Source organism: Pistacia vera, unplaced genomic scaffold (genome assembly GCF_008641045.1).
Source record: "Pistacia vera cultivar Batoury unplaced genomic scaffold, PisVer_v2 Contig340, whole genome shotgun sequence".
Classification (NCBI taxonomy): domain Eukaryota; kingdom Viridiplantae; phylum Streptophyta; class Magnoliopsida; order Sapindales; family Anacardiaceae; genus Pistacia; species Pistacia vera.
In genome coordinates this window covers 605072-617982 of record NW_022196158.1, presented here as the reverse complement: position 1 = coordinate 617982, position 12911 = coordinate 605072, and the positions used below count along the sequence as shown (strand labels likewise).

Below are 12911 nucleotides of genomic sequence, written 5' to 3'. Positions count from 1 at the left end.
GTTATTTAGTTAAATTAACAAATTTAGGGGGTTTAAAAGAAATTGAATAATTTAAAATAATATTTTGATAATAGTGAACCAAACACAAATTTTGTGTTTAACTTTAGGAATACTAGAATAGTATTCCCAAACTATGTACCAAATGGAGCCTAAGAGTTTGGTGGTTATCACGAGATAGGATTTAAAAATTAACAAAAATACTCTCTTATGTTAGGTTTGTTAATTTACTAAACACCCTTATAATAAAACATTGAAAATTAATAAAAACACCCCCACCCACCCATTAAATACGAGCAGTCGGCCATCACTGTCGGAGGGTGGCTGGAGCCACCATATTAGAGCACGACCAACTTCCAACCAGATCCACCGTGGATCTGACCATTGACAGTCAGATCTGACCTTTTGGTCGTCAATGACGACCATATCTTGGTCGTTATTGACTACTAGTTACAGTCAAAGATCTGGTTGTCAACGGCCAGATTTTGTGTCATAGATCTGACCTTTTCTGGCCACATCCATGGTGGATCTGGCCAGAAAAGGCCACATCAGCGCACTACCAGCTATATCTAGCTAATAGTGCTCCATTATACCAAATTTTGGCCACCTTCTGACTGTAGTGGCCAGAATCTGGCAAATGTGGGTGGGCGAGGGTGTTTTTATCAATTTTGAAACTTTTTTTTTGGTATTTAATTAAATTAACAAACCTATGGAGTTTAAAAATAATTGAATAAAATATAATAATATTTTCAAAATAGGGAAATAAGTATGTATTTTGGATAAGATAGGAATAGGATAGGGCAAAAATAGGGAAACAAATGCCCCAAATGGTACATAATTTTTTCCTATCCTATCCAAAATACACATTTATTTCTTTATTCTCAAAATATTATTATATTTTATGCAATTCTCTTTAAACCCCCTAGGTTTGTTAATTTAACTAAACACCCCAAAAATAATTTTAGAAATTAACAAAAACACCCCAGCAACCCACATTTGCCAGATTCTGACCACCATCGCTGGAAGCTGACCAGAATCTAGTATAATGACATACTACTAGTTGGATCTGATTGGTAGTGCGCTGATCTAACATTTTTCAGTCAGATTCACAGTGGATCGTCAACGACCAAATGCAGCCAGATCTGGCCGTCAATGGTCAGATTTAGCGGTAGATCTAACCTTTTCTGGCCAGATCCACTGTGGATCTGGTCGAAAAAAGTCATATTGGTGCACGACTGACTAGATCCAGCTGGTTGTGTACCGATACGGTGACTTTGACCACCCTCCGACTATGTTGGCCGGCTGTCGGTATTTAATGGGTGGATGGAGTGTTTTTGTTAATTTTTAATATTTTATTATATGGGTGTTTAGTAAATAAACAAATCTATGAGGATATTTTTGTTAATTTTTAAATCCTACATCTAGAGATGGCAATGGGCCCGACATTTTCGGGTACCCGGCCCGGCCCGAAAGGGGCGGGCTTTACCTGAGGTTGGCGGGCTTGGGCTTGAGCCTGGGCTTGATTTTAAGGCCCGACCTCTGGTACGGGTCGGGCATGGGTATATCTTTAGGCCCGGCCCGGCCTGGCCAGTCTCAAAAATTTTAGTATTAATTTTACTAATTTACCCTTATACTATATATTTAATTACAATATTATCCTATATATATATATATATATATATCCATTTTTCCCAAACCCTAACCTCAATTTTCATCCCATATTAAAGGTTTAACATGTTAAAATTGCCTTTAAATGAGTTAGATGAGTTTGGTTCAACTTATTAAAGTGGATTTCACCGTAACATATTATGCACAGCTGAAAAGTTAGTATAATCAACTATTATGGAGTTTTAATTGCTCACTTATTGTTAACTATTTGGGAAAATAGCTTCAATTAATATTTAAAAACCATTCTAAAATAAAAAATATAAAAAAATTTGAAATTTATTCATATTTAAAAATAAAAATTATTAAAAAATGGGCTTGGGCCGGGCCTGCGATTATAAAAAACCGTCGGGCTGGGCTTGGGTTTTACCTATCATACCCGTAGCGGGCTCGGACGGGCTTGGGCTGTGTCATGAGGTCGGGCTTGGGCCTGGGCCAAGGGGTACCCAGTCCCGACCCGGCCCATTGCCATCACTACGGCACATCGTAATAATTACCAAATTTTACTTTTTTTAAAATATTATTCTAAAAAGTATTAAAATTTTACTTTTTTTTAAATATTATTCTAAAAAGTATCTAATAATGATAACTATATTAGGAAAAAACAATTATTAAATATTGTATTTATTTATTGATTAAAAGAATAAAAAACGATGAAAGATATAAAGGGACGGCGTCGTTTGATAGTAAATGGCGCAATTGTCTAGCAAAACCACCTTTCATTCCTTATCCTCCTTTTTCTCTCTTCTCTCCTGGCTTGGCTTAGCTCCTGCGTCTTGGTGCTTGGACTTTAATGAACCAGTGTAATTTAATCTAAAATATGAACACTTTAGTCTCAACATCGCTTTACAACTGTCGCATCTCAAAACTTCCCAGAAATCTGCGCAACGACCTATCATTATGCGGTCATAATTTTCGCCGCACAAGCTTGAAGATTATAAATGCCAACGCAAATGAAGTAGATGCACAGACAGTGGAGGAGCCGCCCCAGAATGAAGAGCTACAACCTCAATCCAAAGAAACAAGCACCACATCTACTCCACTTGATAAAGACCTCAAAAAGGTTGGTTTAGGAAACTTTGGGCCCGTCTCGTTTCTCTTAACAGAATAGTATGCTTTGAATTTTGCTTTTTTAACTGATTTTGAAAACACCCAATTAGTATTACGAATGGTTTTCTTCATTTAGTAGCATGCATATTTTTCTTTTACACTACTGCTAGTGCATGAAAGTATTTTACACTAGAAGAAATGACTTTGCCGGAACGGGCATTAAAGTATATGATTATTGAGCCGTGCAACGATCTGGTTTCCATTTGTGTTCAATGAAGCATTTTGACACTTTGCTTTAGTTGAAGGGCTAGAGTGTTGTCTCAGTTGAGTGTGCCCTTGACAATTTCAACTAACATGTGGGTGACTGCAAAAGTTAATTCAGAATTTCTAATTGCATAATTTCGAATTACATAACTGATTTGGATATTGAAAGATCTTTTATGATTGATTGCTCTTAATTTGTTATTAGGTGTTGTTGTGACAACAGGTTGTTCAAAAGACTGCTGCAACCTTTGCACCAAGGGCTTCCACAGCTACCAAAAACCCAGCTGTTCCTGGAACTGTTTTGTACACTGTTTTTGAGGTTCAAGGTTACGTTTCAATGTTGCTAGGTGGAGCTCTATCATTCAATCTCATATTCCCATCAAATGAACCTGACATATGGAGACTAATGGGGATGTGGTCTATTTGGATGTTCAGTAAGTTATGCACCCTTTATTCGATTTCGAATTGTATCAGCAGTCATGCACCAAACGTAATATAGCTATGAAGTAGTTGCATATGTAATTTCATTCATTGTTTTCAGCATAGCATGTGAAGTACACCCATAAAGTTCTCACTTCAGCTATCCATTTCTACATCTTTGAAAATCATAACTGCAGCTATTCATTCCTACAACACATCTTTTAATAAGATAACTGAATCAATTATTTAGTGTACTGCATAAATACTGATTTGCACAAGCGCAATGGCTTTTAAGTCATGGCAGAATTGGTGTGCTTAAAATGTAGTGCCTGTTGTTTGCAGCAATTCCATCCCTTCGTGCCCGAGACTGCTCAAAGAATGAGAAGGAAGCACTTAATTATCTGTTTCTCATCATCCCATTGCTCAACGTTATTATTCCTTTCTTTTGGAAGTCATTTGCTGTCGTCTGGTCTGCAGACACCGTCGCATTCTTTGCTATGTATGCATGGAAGGTATGCTTCTTTAATTCAGAAACCATGAATTTGATTACCCAGCTGATTAACTACATTTCTATAGATTGAAATAAAATTTTTTTTTTGCATAGTTTGGGTGGCTACAGAAGGCAGAGTAGGAGCTTTATGCAGCACCATTTCTCTTCAACTGGATACATGATTTCATAATTTCAATTGATTTACACTGGCCGAGATGAAGATTAGTGAAACAGGGAACCAGAGGTTGCTTCCTATAGGCAAGACATATTGTTCTTAAGTTTTAGATATATGATGGTGAATTAATATTTAGCTAGTCTACACTTTGGGGTATGGGTAGTTAATTCATGTTTGTTGTGCACGCGGAAAAAATGTATATAATTCAAAGACCATTTCAGGAGTCTTAAAAGTTACAATTCTTCAAATATCTACTACATTATTTAAGAAAATTCCCGGCAGCAAGAATTATTTGATAAATTTTTATACAAAGCAGCGGAGTGCTTTAATGTTTTTGGTAATATACAGAAGGCTAACAACGGGAACTTAAAAACAAGTTGCAAATTCCTTATTTAGACTGCTGGTATTCATCAATATCTTCTTTGGAGAAACCAACTCATTGCTCCTTGGTTGAATTCATAATTCGAGCTATTGTTGAAGGATAACAGCACACATTAAACTGCAACTACTTCTTGGGATTCAACTCTTAACCATTGCTATTTTTTTACTTAATTTATAGACCTCCCCTTTCAATCATATTCTTCCAGAACATTGAAACGGTGACCAAATAAATACTATATTTGTTTCTCAACAATTCTTCTGGACCAAAATTCTACTGGCAGATGACATTAACAATGGCTTAAGAACTTTAAATGTGTGGCAAACGCATTAGGGAAGACCCTAAACTACAACAAATATTGTCTTGCCTTGAGATAACACATACAGACATACTAGGCCATCAAAGGAGATAAAGGGGCCTGAGAATTTAAGTATTAGATACCTTATCTTATAAGCATACACAAGTAGCCTCAAATGCATTACAATGCATCCTTCAACAGGGTTTCCCTTTTAAGAATGGCATCCGTACTCTAATATGAGGATCCAATATTGAAAAAGCCAAAGATTCTCAAACGCAAATCTGAGGATCCAATTTTGAAGAAGCCAAGATTCTCAAATGTAGAGTCATCATATTATAAATATTCATCGTCACTATCTTCCTCATATTCAGAACTGGAATCATCACTTCGTACCATCAGGGTATTCATGTCAAATGATGGCACCATTTCCATCTCCTCCATGTCAATGGTGTCATAGTTCATCCGTTCCTCGAACTTCTCATCAGAACAGTTAAGAAGCCAGGAAAGAGAGCATTTCAAACCCTTCTTCACAATCATCTTGTGTCTCGGTTTAATAGTAGACTGCAGACCATACGTAAAGAATGCTGGGAAAGCAATCAAATCATCCAGAGGCCTTTTCATCTCCCTTTGAAAGAAATCAAAGCTAAGTTTCATGATGTCAATATTCAAAGCAAGCACTTGGGGACACCCCACAACAATCTTCGTCACTTGCTGCAAGGAGAATCCACAATCCTTAAGGAAACCCACATGCTTCAAAATAGCATTATTAGTTACGCTAACAACCTGAGGCATCTTCTCAACAACAGAGCCAAAATCCTCAAGACTCAGTTCAGTAAGTGAATTAAGTAAACTCTGTTGACCAAGAAGCTTTGGTTTCAGGTCAATTCCTATAATTTCAGGATATTGTGCCACTACTAAAGGAAGTGCTTCTTTTCTGACATTGAACTCTACAAGGGTATCAACATTTGGTTTCACCCTTTCCTCTAATCCAAAACCCAGGATATGAGGCCGCTGCTCTATCAATTTAGCTATAGCTAATCTTGGAATACCCAAACTTTCAAGATATTCCACGAAAGGTTTGATCACTCGGCCCACTCGCATGCCTACAATCTCTGGGTATCTAGTTAAAACTCCTCCAATTTCTCTTCTTGCCACTCCAATTCCAACCAAATACGCCACTGATGTGCTCATTGTCCCCTCAAGTTTGAATCCTAATACTTCTGGATATCTCTCAAGAACCCGTGGAATATCATTTGGCTTGATATCCAACCCCTGCAGATACTTGACAACAGGAGCAAGGTCTACAACAACACTAGCATGGAGGACTTGCGGGTATCTTCTCAAGAACCCTGTGAAAGTGGATTTCCTAACACCCAATTTGCCAAGGTAGTCAAGCACTGGTATCATGTTCTTTTTCACACTGCAGCCAAGAACCAGAGGGTAATTATTGATGTCTTCAATTGTTAACCCTAAATTGTGAAGAAAATCCACACGTTCCCTCATTACCTCTATTGTAACAGGAAGCTCTAACCCATCAAGTTCATCAGGAACAATACCAATTCCCCGCAGGAAATCATAAACCTTGGCACGATTTGCTATCCTCTCATTCTTCATCTCTATTAAACTAGGACGGCTATACAAGGATGTCGAGGATCTTTGTTTCCCACCTAAACGACCAGTATATGGCTTGGACACAGATGCATCCACAGAAGATGCAGATGTTCTGGCAGCAACCGAGTACTGAAACCTTGTAATCAACCTAAACCTCTTCTCACAGTTACTTGTGACCATAAGAATCGATGAAGGAGATAAGTGAGATCTACAAAAAGACAAAGCAGGTAAATCTGGGTGTACAAGCAAAAAATTAGATTTTGTAATGCCAGCATAGCTCATGATCTTCATTTTTCCCGTTCCCAAAGCTTGCAGTATCAAAGAATCTGCATACAAACAATTCCTTATCAGTGATTATGAATTCTACACAGACAAAAATAATAAAACAACATAAAACGGAGCACTTGAAATTGGAAGATTCAAGTTTGAAAACAAGTAAAACCAATGGAAACGAGTGTAATGACACTAATGAACCCTAGAATATCCGTTGTACTAAAAGACGAGTCGCACACAAATTAGTAGGAAGAGAAATTAAAAATATCAAGCATTAAAAGTAGAATGGGCATCTCAAATAACGCAACCGAATTAAGTAGATAAAATAACATTTAGAATTAGATAAATTTAAAGCAGATAAAAAGCCAATGTTGAAAATAAATGCATTCAAAATTAAAGCTTGGTCATAATATTAATTCGTGATATTTTCCTATACGTTGTCAGCAAACAGACAAGAGTCTACAACTATTAATTTGCTTATAGATAGTTAAACGAAGAGAAATGACCTGTTTCCTACTGGAAATATGCAAAGATGAGTATAGGCGGTGACCGTCGGAGTAGCGTCGGAGCTGACGCCTGAAGCAGGGCTTAAGCTTGGGTTCAGAAGTGGGTAAGGTTTTGGCTCGAGTAGGGGAAGCTTTTAGTTTGCTACGTCAATTCTTCTGTTGCTGTTCCATTATCTTCACCGTCGAAATTGGCTTACAATATGCTAGAGTGAAGCAGCCCAAACTTCCATCGCTCAACTCTAGCACCCTAGGTGGGCTCCATTAGTTTTACTGAGGCACACCCCAACCAAGTCACTCAAGCGGCCCACTCAAGGAATCAAGTGAGCCCAAAACAGAATTTAATTTTAACAAGATTAAATTTAAACTAAAAATAAAGTTAATAATTGAAATTACTAGAAGATGAAAGGAATAAAATATAGAAAATGAAATAATTATAATTTAAGAAACTTTAATTGCTCGATCTAAGTGCAATCTTTACTATTTTCATTAGAAATACATTTAAATATTTAAGTTTTGCATAGATGTAGTGTTCAATAGTGATAAAAATAAGATCTAATATTCAAAATATATTTGTTATTTTTTATAAGATTGTATTTTTGGACACTTGTACAGTTTTATTTTTATGAGAAAACTATTTAAAAGATCGTTTTGCTTTTCGCAAGTTAAAATATGATTTTTTTTTTTTTTAATTGGTTTAATAGATAAGACATTTCACCTGCTTTTCACAATTTTTATGCCTTCATTCTAGCAACTCTAACGCTGGAGTCACTGTATATGGCTACATGCATATTTTTTATTCTTCAAATTAGTGTTAGAAATTAAATATCACAATTTTTTAAAACTAACAGATAAATTAACTAATTATATTTCAATAAATAATTAAAAAACAAAGTATACTGTTTTTAAAAATAAATAGTAAATGTATATAAGAGTTATTTTAATCTTCTAAAAAAATATTATGCTATAACCAACTGGACTTTAGAATTGACTAAGTTCTAACCACTTGAGCACTAGGGTTGCTTTCCCTAACAGTTAAAATGAAGAGGGTAAAAGTAGAGCTGGCAAAAAGGCATCCATACCCGCGGGTTAACGGGTATCCACATCAAACGGGCAGGTATAGATACTTCTAAAAATTACCTGTATAAAAATTACCTGCACCCGAACCACCTATGGAAAAACTGGTGGGTCGGGTAATGCCCGCAGGTGCCCGTATTTAAATAAATTAAAAAAAAAAAACTTAATCTGAAATTTGCAAAAACAAAACAAAACCGTAAGCCTAAAGTGAAAAAACGGGGCAGTTTATTAAAAGGCCATCTCAAGTTTGCATTTAATTAAAAGGCTATCAAGTTTTAAAGTGTTAACTAAATAGTCATATTATTGATTAAGGGTAATTAGTGCTTATTTAGGATTAATGAAGTATTATGTAATCTTTTTTAAATTATAATATATTCCCACAAACCCGAAATTGTTGCAAACAAACCCAAACACATTCCTGCCATTAACGCATCTCTACCTCTGCATCTTCTTCTCTTCTTCTTAGCTTCGTCTACATCTTCTTCTTCTTCCTCCTTCCTCTACATCTTCTTCTTCCTTATTCCTCTATATCTTCTTGTTCCTCCGCCATTAACACTTCTTTCTTCCTCCACCATTAACATCTTCTCCGGCAAAGATCCCCCTCCTCCTCCTCCTGACATTTCGTCTAAGTATGTGTATTTCCTTTTTACATTTTATATTTAGATTTACAAAGATTTAATAATGGATGGGGTTTGGGTTATGATTTTGATTTAGTTGTTTAGGTTGTTGAGTCGTGTTTGATGTAATGCAAGTTGAAAGGAGTGAAATTTGTTGAAAATTTGTTCTGGGTATGTGGTCTGGGTATGATGGAATCGATTGTAGGCGGAGATGACTGAAAATATGTTTTGGGTATGATGGATCGCTTAAGCGATCTGGTGTATCGCTTAAGCAATCTGGTAGGTCTGGTAATGCAGCAGATAGATCACTTAAGCAATCAGGTATGCAGCAGATAGATCGCTTAAGCGATTTGGTAAAAGTCTGGTGTATAGGAACAGATCGCTTAAGCGATCAGTAAATGGCATAAGATCTTTGGTGTGCTATCGTAGGCAACCAAGATTAAAAACCTTCTAACCTAACTACTAAACTGTAAATAGGGTAAGCAAGAGTCGATCCCACGAAGAGTGTCTAGCTGAATTTTCTACGATGTGAATAAGGCTGGGGGTTTTTGACTAAAACAGAAAACAATCTTAGCCAAAAACAAAAACAAAAACAATTCAATTCGAAATCAATTAATATAACGAAACTTGGTCTCCGTCAACATTCACCATCGGAATCTTACAACTGATCATTGATGCAAAAGTAAATCAATTCTTATTTTGAATATTTACCGTTGGAACTATTTTCCTATCTCTTCTTAATTGTAATTAATTAGGAAACAAGCGATCTTAGTTAATCTTACCATTAAACAACCCTAGACAAGCGCTAAAGATTTAATCTAATGACAGCCTTAAGAATTAGAGAAATCGATGAAGCTAAACAACACAAACACAAGCGGTTGTATTTAATTTAGTTGAATGTTCTTCTTAAGATTACTAATTCCTGACGCAGCAAATTATTAACCCTAATTGCTTCACAAGTTAGAGGGATCAAACAATTACGGATTTGATATCAAACTTAGCAGTAGATTGCAACAAATAATACACTAGTAGGCCTCCTAGTAATTAAATGCATCAATCATGAAGATATGCACAGAATAACATTCAATACTCAAACACGAAAATTGAACACTAAAATAAAATAGATTAGATCTCACAGTTGGTTGATTCCGAGGTCTCCATTTCCGACGACCAAGTTACAAAAGTTTTAGCCGCTCATGGCCATAATCAAAACTCAAAAGAGAAAATTGCAAAGAAGTCAAAAGAGAGGCGTGGTCTCCCTCAAAAACCCTAATCTGATCCCCTTAACAAAAATTCAGTTCAAGTATTTGAATCCCACTAAATCTCCCAAAAGAAATACTCTAATATCCTAAAAATAACATTAATCCTAATTTGATTCTAATTAATTGAAAATAAGATAAAGTCCTAAAATAAAATAGGAAAATGGTGATTCTGAGCTGTAACTTGCGTGCCACATGTCCTCAAATCTTCCAATAATAAACTGCCTCATTGATTTGCATGACAAGGCAGAATGCTCCATGACGTTCAGTGCAGATGTGTCAACTTCAAGCTCAATTACAACCTTGATGCAGTGAGTATATCTCCAAACTCAAAACATGAAAGTTGTAGATATATTTCTTAGCATTCCACAGAATTTTGAATCATCTCAATCGGAGCTTGGATGAGAGAGTTATGCCCAAATTACGAAACAACACCGGAACTGTCTGAATTCACTTAATTAGTTCCATTTTGCAATTAATGCCTCCATTTGCATCTTAAATCAAAATAGAATAATAATGAGTACACTTAGGCAACAAATACGTATAAAAGACTAAACATTGAGGGGGTAAATATGATATTTTGCATTCTCATCAATCGCTTAAGCGATACAACAGACTATATAAGCGACTGTGCAGATTCTTTTTAAAATATTTGAACCCTTAGTACAACATTTAAGAATTTTTTTTTTCTTGCATTACAGGTAGTTGGCTATTATTACACATGGGACAAATTGTTTTGGGTGTTGAATATTTTGGTGAGCGGGCAGAGGAAGGACGTAGCTGGGAGTGGATTGGGAAGAGTAAAGAAGCTATACCAATTGCTGTGAGCACAGAGGTTAGTTTTCATGAGTTGATTGATGAAATAATTAGAAGAGGTAATTTGAGTTGCTCGCGTAGTGATATAGTTGTGAAGTATATTTTAAGCAGAGTTCCTGAACATTATAAGGTACCTCCTATTATATTAAAGTCGGATGAAAGTGTGAAGTTATATATGATTGATGTGCCCGATAATAGTTCGAGGCCAATTTTAAGGGTTTCTCTTGTAGAAAAACCGTTCGAAGTTGGTTCAAAGGAAGGGGACAACGAGGAAGTAAGCGGAGATTTGCCTGGTTTTAATTTGAACTATGAGATCATTGATTTGTTAGTTGAAAAATCAAGAGTAGACGGTGAATTGGGTGGTGAGGAGGGCACTGTAGAAGAGGTTGGTGATGGGGGGCAGAATGAAAATGTTGAGGAGGAGGTCCCCATAGATGTTCCCACATATGTAGAGATTCCTTTAAATACAGATTATGCAGAAGACGTAGATTGTGAGGAAGAGAACATCATGGTCGTTTATGCAGGTTCAGAGAGGGCAATTGGAGGTAGTAGTGAATCAGCTCATGTTTTTATGGGCGGATCAGAGTTGCACATAGGGTATTTATTTGACAACAAAGAGGAAGTGGTGAGGAAGCTAAAACTTGTTGTCGTGAGACGTAATTTTGAGTTCATCACCAAAAAGTCAAATTCATTGGCTATCACGGTTGCATGTCATGCCCGAAAGTGCAAGTGGCGGATTTATTGTAGAAGGTTGGCAGAGTCGGAAAAATTTATGCTTAGCACATATACCCGTGAGCACACTTGTGGTTTGGGACATATTTCAGGTGAGCATCGACAAGCGTCCGCTGATGTTATTGGACAATTTGTCAAAAGTTGGTTCGTTGAAGGGAAAGGTCCATCTCCTAAAGACATTCAGAGACTTGTGCGCACAGAGTTGGGATGTGCTGTTAGTTACTGGAAATGCTGGAAAGGGAGACAACATGCACACGATTTTGTGAGGGGCACGCTGGAGCACGGGTACGCAGTATTAGAAGTGTACCGTTATATACTTGAGTTGACAAACCAAGGTAGCAAGACGGCTTTGAAGTGGGACAGGAATATGATGTTTAAATATTTTTTTTGTTGCTTACGATTCTGCTATAAGGGGTTTTGTAAACATGAGAAAGGTTTTGGCTATTGATGGTTGCTTTTTGACGGGAAAGTATGAAGGTATATTATTGATGGCCACTGCACAGGACAGCGAGAACCACACATATCATGTTGCATGGTGTGTGGTTGACTCTGAGAATGACAAGTCGTGGACTTGGTTTTTTCAGCAGTTACGTACGATAGTGCCTGACACTGACGAGTTGTGCATAATATCCAATAGGCACAACTCTATAAAGAAGGGGATTGCCACTATTTACTATCAAGCACATCACAGATTCTGTATGAGGCACCTTGGTGAGAACATAAAACAAAAGTTTAAGTGTGCTGGCCTCCTTCAGACATACTACATGGCAGCAAAAGCTTATCAGGTTGATGTGTTCGAGGAGCACTTCCAGCAAATCCGAATCAAGGATGATAGAGTTGCTAAGTATCTTGAGCATGATGTTAGTTTCAAGCGATGGAGTAGAGCTTACTTTCCTGGAAGAAGGTTTGATGTCATGACCACGAATATAGCTGAGTCCATAAATTCAAAGTTGTTAATAGAAAGAGAGTTTCCAATAGTTGCACTTTTTGATGCAATCCAAAGGACACTGTCATGGTGATTCCATGAGCATCGTACGGAGTTAGATAATTTTACTATAACCCTTGTTCCGTTAGCTGAAAAATTATTGTGAGAACGTATGGAACTGTCAAATGCACTGTTTGTCTATTCTCTTAATGCTCAAGAGTTCACTGTGCGCAGCTATGGTCCGTAGTTAACCTTGTTAGAAAAACTTGCAGCTGTAAAGTGTTTGACATTCAGCTTTTACCTTGTCCTCATGCACTAGCAGCACTGAAAGACTAACGGAAGCCGGATTTTGGTTTAAGA

At 36.8% G+C, this 12911-nt stretch overlaps 2 protein-coding genes across 4 annotated transcripts; one reads left to right on the top strand and one right to left on the bottom strand.

The window, feature by feature from the left end:
• The first annotated feature begins 2371 nt into the window (after positions 1-2371).
• LOC116138385 (protein RESISTANCE TO PHYTOPHTHORA 1, chloroplastic) lies at positions 2372-4353 on the top strand. The gene is made up of 4 exons (XM_031424093.1): positions 2372-2725; positions 3200-3410; positions 3739-3908; positions 4001-4353. The coding sequence occupies exons 1-4, from the start codon at positions 2483-2485 to the stop codon at positions 4025-4027; spliced, it is 651 nt and encodes a 216-aa protein (XP_031279953.1). The 5' UTR covers positions 2372-2482; the 3' UTR covers positions 4028-4353.
• LOC116138384 (transcription termination factor MTERF4, chloroplastic) lies at positions 4311-7351 on the bottom strand. 3 transcript variants are annotated; one of them, XM_031424092.1, is made up of 3 exons: positions 7129-7351; positions 5025-6675; positions 4311-4979 (listed from the first exon to the last, which is right to left on the bottom strand). In XM_031424092.1, the coding sequence occupies exon 2, from the start codon at positions 6638-6640 to the stop codon at positions 5072-5074; it is 1569 nt and encodes a 522-aa protein (XP_031279952.1). In that variant the 5' UTR covers positions 6641-6675; positions 7129-7351; the 3' UTR covers positions 4311-4979; positions 5025-5071. The 3 variants fall into 3 exon arrangements, with proteins under 3 accessions (XP_031279952.1, XP_031279951.1, XP_031279950.1); XM_031424091.1 differs by having other exon boundaries at positions 4312-4987; positions 5033-6675; XM_031424090.1 differs by having other exon boundaries at positions 4312-6675.
• Between the last annotated feature and the right edge of the window lie 5560 nt (positions 7352-12911).

What these genes read in the sequence shown, in the direction of transcription:
- LOC116138385 (XM_031424093.1), top strand. Translation starts at nt 2,483, where the DNA reads ATGAACACTTTAGTCTCAACATCGCTTTACAACTGTCGCATCTCAAAA. An exon ending in TTGATAAAGACCTCAAAAAG is followed by an intron (nt 2,726 to 3,199) that starts GTTGGTTTAGGA and finishes TTGTGACAACAG; the next exon opens with GTTGTTCAAAAGACTGCTGC. An exon ending in TTGCTATGTATGCATGGAAG is followed by an intron (nt 3,909 to 4,000) that starts GTATGCTTCTTT and finishes TTTTTTGCATAG; the next exon opens with TTTGGGTGGCTACAGAAGGC.
- LOC116138384 (XM_031424092.1), bottom strand. Translation starts at nt 6,640, where the DNA reads ATGAAGATCATGAGCTATGCTGGCATTACAAAATCTAATTTTTTGCTT.